The sequence below is a fragment of the Coffea arabica genome, chromosome 5e, assembly GCF_036785885.1.
Source record: "Coffea arabica cultivar ET-39 chromosome 5e, Coffea Arabica ET-39 HiFi, whole genome shotgun sequence".
NCBI lineage: Eukaryota > Viridiplantae > Streptophyta > Magnoliopsida > Gentianales > Rubiaceae > Coffea > Coffea arabica.
This window is the reverse complement of record NC_092318.1, coordinates 21,197,996-21,204,335: the sequence shown is the minus strand read 5'-3', so window position 1 is coordinate 21,204,335 and position 6,340 is coordinate 21,197,996. Positions and strand designations below refer to the sequence as shown.

Below are 6,340 nucleotides of genomic sequence, written 5' to 3'. Positions count from 1 at the left end.
TTTTGCCCCCACGTGAATGGTGGTTGGCGCCTCTTCCTCGGGACCGTTAGGTCCTGGGGTCGAACCTCCGCAGCAACATCAGTTCGCCGTGCATTTAACGTGCTAGATCCGGTTGGGGCGCTGGGCCGGACCGAAGTGGGGATTAGTCGGGCCGCCTTTACGGACTTGACCCGGACACCCCACTCCGTCGACAAAAAAAAAAAGTAAAAGACGGTGCGAACGTTGCTACAGCATTTTCCTTAATTAAAGAGCTTATTGCATATACGAACAGTTGGAAGTCTTCCAAGTCTTTTAAGGCCGAAAGTCAAAAAGTAATTGGTACATGCTCCTTCCAAGACATTAGTGAGATAGAGGCAAGACTTTGCAGACAGTCAACAGTCAAACACACACACACACACAAAGAACTGAGAGAAGGGGGACAGGGGTAGAGGAGGAGGAAGGTGAAGGTAAAGAGATACAGAGAGAAGAAGGATAGGAATTCTTCATAGCAAAAATGGCAGATGGTGCTGTTAACTACCTTTTAGATAAACTGACGACAATACTTCTTCAAAATGCCTCAGTGTTGGGAAATGCTCGAAATGAAATTGAGAAAATCAAGCTTGAACTAGAAACTATGAAATCCTTCTTAAGAGATGCCGAGAGAAGGAAAGAAAGGAGTGAATCTGTGGAAACTTGGGTGAGGCAGGTAAGAGAAGTGGCAATTGAAGTTGAAAATACAATTGATGAGTTCATATACTACAATGGTACTAAAGCCAAAAAGAATGGGCTCAAAGATTTTGTTCAAGAAACCATGAACCTGCCAAGAAAACTCACTGTGATGCGTCGATTATCTTCAGAGATGCAAAGTATCAACGCAAAGGTACTTGAAGTTTCAGAAAGGAGCAAGAGATATGCATTTGATGCCAAATTTGATGAGGAAAGGACCATAAATTTGCCCACTGACTGGTTGCAGCATCTTGGAGAATCATCAGTCTTTGCAGATGAAGATGATATAGTGGGAATTGATGAAAACAAAGCGAGATTATATCATTGGTTGACGGGAAATGAACAGCGACGGACAGTTGTCTCAATTGTTGGCATGGGAGGTTTAGGAAAGACTACTCTGGTGACCAAAGTGTTCAATGATCAAGTGATAAAGCGTCATTTCGATTCTTTAGCATGGATATCTGTGTCCCAAGCTCATCAAATTGAGGGTCTGCTAAGAAGCATGGTCAAAGAATTCCTGAAAACAGAACAAGCGATGATTCCTAGGAATCTTGGATCAATGAATTATCGGCAGCTTATGGAGATGCTTATCGAGTACTTGCATAACAGAAGGTACTTGGTTGTCTTAGATGATGTGTGGAGCATAGATCTGTGGAGTAGAATAAGAGGTGCATTCCCAGTGAATCTTTGTGGAAGTAGAATTGTTTTAACAACAAGAGATGAGAATGTGGCAATGTCTGTTGGACCTGGAAGTAGAGTCCATCGTCTTGAACCTCTCCAAGAACATGATGCTTGGACCCTTTTCTGCACAAAGGCCTTTTGGAACGGGTGTGTTCATCAATGTCCACCAGAGCTTGAAGCATTAGCAAAAGCCATCCTGAGAAAATGTGAAGGGTTGCCTCTTGCAATAGTTGCAATTGGAGGTCTCATGTGTTCAAAAAGCAAGACAGCTATAGAGTGGAAGAAGGTTCATGACAGCCTGAATTGGCAGTTTAGCTACAATCCACTCCTTGAACGAGTGAAGGGCATCCTGATGATGAGTTTCAATGATTTACCTTTCTACCTTAAGTACTGTTTCTTGTATTGCTGTATTTTCCCTGATGGTTATCTGATTAAGAGGAAGAAGCTGATTCGTCTATGGATTGCTGAGGGATTTATCCTAGAAAGGAAAGGGATGACAATGGAGGAAGTAGCCGAGGACCATCTCATGGAACTTATTCTCCGGAGCATGATCCAAGTTAAACAAATCAATGACAATGGAAGAGTGAAGACTTTTCGGGTACATGATGTTATGCGAGAGCTTGCAATGACAACCTCAGAAAGGGAGAATTTCTGCAGATTACATGATAGCCAAGAGTCCAAAATCTCAAGAAATGTACAGCGGTTGTCAGTGTATAATAGAGGTAAGAATCTTCGATTAAACAAGACAACATCACGCCATCTTCGCTCGCTATTTGTTTTTGGAACAGATACATGCTCATCATTCTCTCTAAATGCTGTATCATCAAATTTTAAGTTCTTACGGGTCCTTGCTCTCGAAAACATTCCCATTGAAAAACTACCAAACGAATTGGTTGACCTCTTTAATCTTAGGTACTTGAACTTGAGGAACACAAAGGTTAAAGATCTCCCCAAGGCAATAGACAAGCTGAAGAACCTAGAGACGTTGGATGTTAGGCACACCAATTTGGAGAAGTTACCAAAAAGGATATTAAAATTAGAAAAATTGAGGCATCTATTTGTGTGCAAGAACTGTGTCAATCGTCCCAAAAATTTCAAGTTTTCTCAAGGCTTGCGCCTAGCAGCAGGAATCGGGACCTTACTGAGCTTGCAAAGCCTTTCTTATGTAGAAGCAGAGGAGGGGATAATCAAGCAAGTTGGATATCTTACGAATCTGAAAAGGTTAGATATCACAAAAGTGAAAACGTGTGACGGTCCAAACCTATGTCGTTCAATCCAAATGATGACAAGCCTCCATCGATTGAGTGTAACTGCAAGTGCAGAAGAAGAGGAACTGCTGTTGGAAGACTTGGTTTTCGTGCCTCCATTTCTTCAGAAGCTAGAATTGATTGGACGCTTGAAGAGGCTGCCTCAGTGGTTTGAATCAGCCACAAACCTGACGCATTTGTGCTTGGAATTTTCTCATCTACAAGAAGATTTTCTTCCATCTCTCCAGAAATTACCAAGTCTGGTCTTCCTTCAAATTAAGAAAGCATACAGTGGCAAGCACTTGAAGTTCATAAAAGGGGGATTCCCTAAGCTCAGCAAATTGCATTTGGAGGAGCTCCTGCAGTTAGATTGTGTAGAAATAGAGGAGGGATCACTTCCCAGCTTAAAAGAACTTGCCTTGATTCGTTGCCTGGCGTTGAAGTTGCTACCAGAAGGCATTGAACACATTACCAGCCTACAGAATCTTCAGCTGGAGGAAATGGCAGAAGAACTCGTTGAAAGTGTGCAAATTGATGGAAGTGAAAACCACAAGAAGGTACAGCACATACACACAGTCAATCTTGTTTTGTAAATTACACAGACAGAATTATCATGTGAAACACTTCCAGTCTGTTATATGAACTTGACTTGGCAATTTTTCTGCCTCTGCTAGTTATACATATTCTTCTTGCGAGTTGCAGCACTAGCAAATATGCATTGGCTTTAGAATGTATCTACTCTGTGTACGTATTAATCTACAGAAATAGCTGTCGAATGACTTGCTCAAGAATTGGGATAAAACAAGATTAGGAATGCAAAAAAGAGGACCAATCAGGCTGTTGCATGAATAGGATACTTTTTCAGATCAAGATCTCACAATGTGAAGCCACTTTACAACAGTAAATTGTTTGTTTAGGTAATTACTGGAAGTTAGCATTATACAAGAGAAATTTATTCTGCAATTATGTACGAATTCTTTTTGTATGCCCAAAAAGTCCTTCCTGGATTATTCAAGGGTAGGGCATGGTCTGCTAAGTAGGGGAGTAGAATCAACCAAAATTTGATTGTCTAAGGGCTCAATCAAAGCAGATAGAATAAGGTAGAAAGATGAATATTTTTTTTTGAAAAAAGGTTTTATATGAAATATGTAGAGTAAATTTTGCTTTGCAAAACTAAAATCAACAAAGAAATTTTTCAATCATAAAGTTGAAGGTAAGGCTGTGACGACCCCACCTCCCAGTAAGGCAAATCCTAAAATTTAGTAGGCCGCCTGTCTAGTTCTAGTCAGGACTCATTCAAAATCTTCCAATCAATGGCATTAACTTCAAAGGAAGTATTAAAACTCTACCACTGAGCTAATAGCCCGTCGTGCGAGCCTCCCACAGGGGCCCGCTATGCCAAAAGCGAGAGAAACCCCATCCCTCTCTTTACCACAATTAAACATTAAAAACCATCAAACATTCCAAATCATCCATACTTATATATACAACCAAACGGATCAAAATATAAGTTGTTCAATCAATTCACTAAATACAAATAAGATGGCAATTTACTTAAAGCAAAGACTTCAACTCTTGAACTCACTATTCGCCAATTCCACGTTTCCAACCCCTGTTAAGGAAAACAAACTAAAGGGGTGAGTTTACATCCAGTGAGATTCTAAGAAAACAAGTAACCTTAAACACACAATTTCACACTTTCAATAATATCACAGGAATAATAAACCAATTAATAGCAGAATAATTTGTGAAACAATTTTTAACAAATAACACAATCAATATCAAAGAATACGGTATTGAGACGGACTCTAGAGGTGGCTCCTTTTCATTTCCAAGCATAGCACTTAGCTCCGTTCAATAATTCATTGCACAATTTCCTGCAATCACTTCATACTCCACCAATCTCCTTCTTATATCATCCAAAACAATAAACAATTCCCTTCAATCATTAGTCACTTTGTCACTCCCACATGCGCATCATTAAGGGGGTAATACTCGAGTATACCAAACATTTCAGTACCCAAGGTCTTCCAGCCTACTCTACCAACCTTGTTACTGACTCAAATAGACTGTCTAACAGTGGGGTTTGGGGCCCAATTCAGCCGATGTGATAAAGTACACACTCGACCTACATTCATGCATAATTCCAGTAACAATTAGGCGTTTATCATTTTCAAAATTCACTTATGTCAAGTGCAATAAAGTATGCGGTCACCTTTCAATAAAACAGTAGCAATTGTCAAATTTCACTCAAACAATTCAAACATCAATAATCCAACAAGTATTAGTCGACTAAGCACATAACATTTATCGTTCATCATGTGTTTAATCATTATAAACAAATATACAATACTCACCAAGTTTTAAGTAATTGAAGTTCACGCCTCGGGGTAGGGTTGCGTTTATAGCTCAAACTCGGCTCCTAGAATCGATATGAATGCTTATAGTTATTGTTTATTTCCTTAGTATAAGGTTTAAGAACTAAGTTTTCCCCTTCTCATATATCTAATATAACAAAAGTAGATGTCTATGTCAAAAATTAGGATTTAGTCAATTATTAAGTTTTAAGAATGAGTTCAAGGATCCTAAATCCTAAAATTATAAACCTAGGCCATAATATAGCATTTTGATGTTTAATTAACTAGTTTCATATGAAAACAGTCCTCAACCAAGAAAATTTACTACATTCGTGCTAATTTACTAGTCACGAAATTGCAATGATACACAAGTTATGCTAAAAATCAAGTTTTGGTGTCAAGTATATAAGAATTCAGCACACTGACCCTGTTTCTTCCCAACTTCTAATGTAATTCCTGCACACAGCTCACAATTCATCATATACAACATAAATCAAGGTACATATAACACAGTTCATAGCAAGAGTCCATCCGAAATTCCAACTAAAAGCCAAGACTAAGGATGCCAAAATTTCCAGAAAATGAAACACTCCTTTTTCTTCCAAAACTAACTCAATTTTCTTGTTTTAAAGTAAGGGGATTCCACATGCAAGTTGTGATTAAGAGACTATAAGATGTCTTAAGCAGAATATATCAAAATTTAACCAAACTTTCGAAATTAAAGCTGGAGAATTCCAGCTCTCTCTCCTCGGCTACTTAACAGTTTTCCAGCAACATTTTCTAGTTTCAAAATTCATTCTGACTTTCCAGACTTTCCCACATAATCTCAACATTAAACACACTAAAACTCCATATGAACATTCATCAAAGTATAAAGCATTAAACCTTAGCAAAAATCCATTCACAAGTCAAGTTAAAAACAGAATATTCATGTCTTTCTTCCAATCATTTATAAGTTGGAAACTTTCCAGCAAAGCAGCCCTAAGTTCTCATTTTAATCTCCAATTCCTTCACTTACTTCAGAATATAGCACATGAAACAACATATAAACATCTACCAAGGTTTATAACATGGGTCCTAGCAAAGATTTCATCAACAAGTCAAGATGAAAGTTGAAAATTCCAGCTTTCCTACAATCGGATCAACCTGGAAAATTTTCAGCAAAATCAATGAACATACAACTATTATTTCAACCATATAAACCTACTAGATTCTATGTAAACAGTTGTCATGATATAAAACATGAAATCTTAGCAAAAAATTCACTCAAAATTCAAGGTAAAAGCTAAAATTTTCAGTTTTACTCCAATCGGCCCACATGCATTAACCGCAACAGAATTTCCAGCAAAG

The 6,340-nt window shown here is 38.3% G+C and overlaps 1 protein-coding gene across 1 annotated transcript; it reads left to right on the top strand.

Annotated features, from left to right (window-relative positions):
• Nucleotides 1-389: 389 nt before the first annotated feature.
• LOC113687770 (disease resistance protein RPM1-like) lies at nucleotides 390-3,345 on the top strand. Its single transcript, XM_027205302.2, has one exon. It carries the CDS (start codon nucleotides 494-496, stop codon nucleotides 3,224-3,226), a length of 2,733 nt encoding a protein of 910 aa, XP_027061103.1. The 5' UTR covers nucleotides 390-493; the 3' UTR covers nucleotides 3,227-3,345.
• Nucleotides 3,346-6,340: the final 2,995 nt, after the last annotated feature.

Excerpts from the sequence above, each read along its gene's own strand:
- LOC113687770 (XM_027205302.2), top strand. The coding sequence starts at position 494 with ATGGCAGATGGTGCTGTTAACTACCTTTTAGATAAACTGACGACAATA.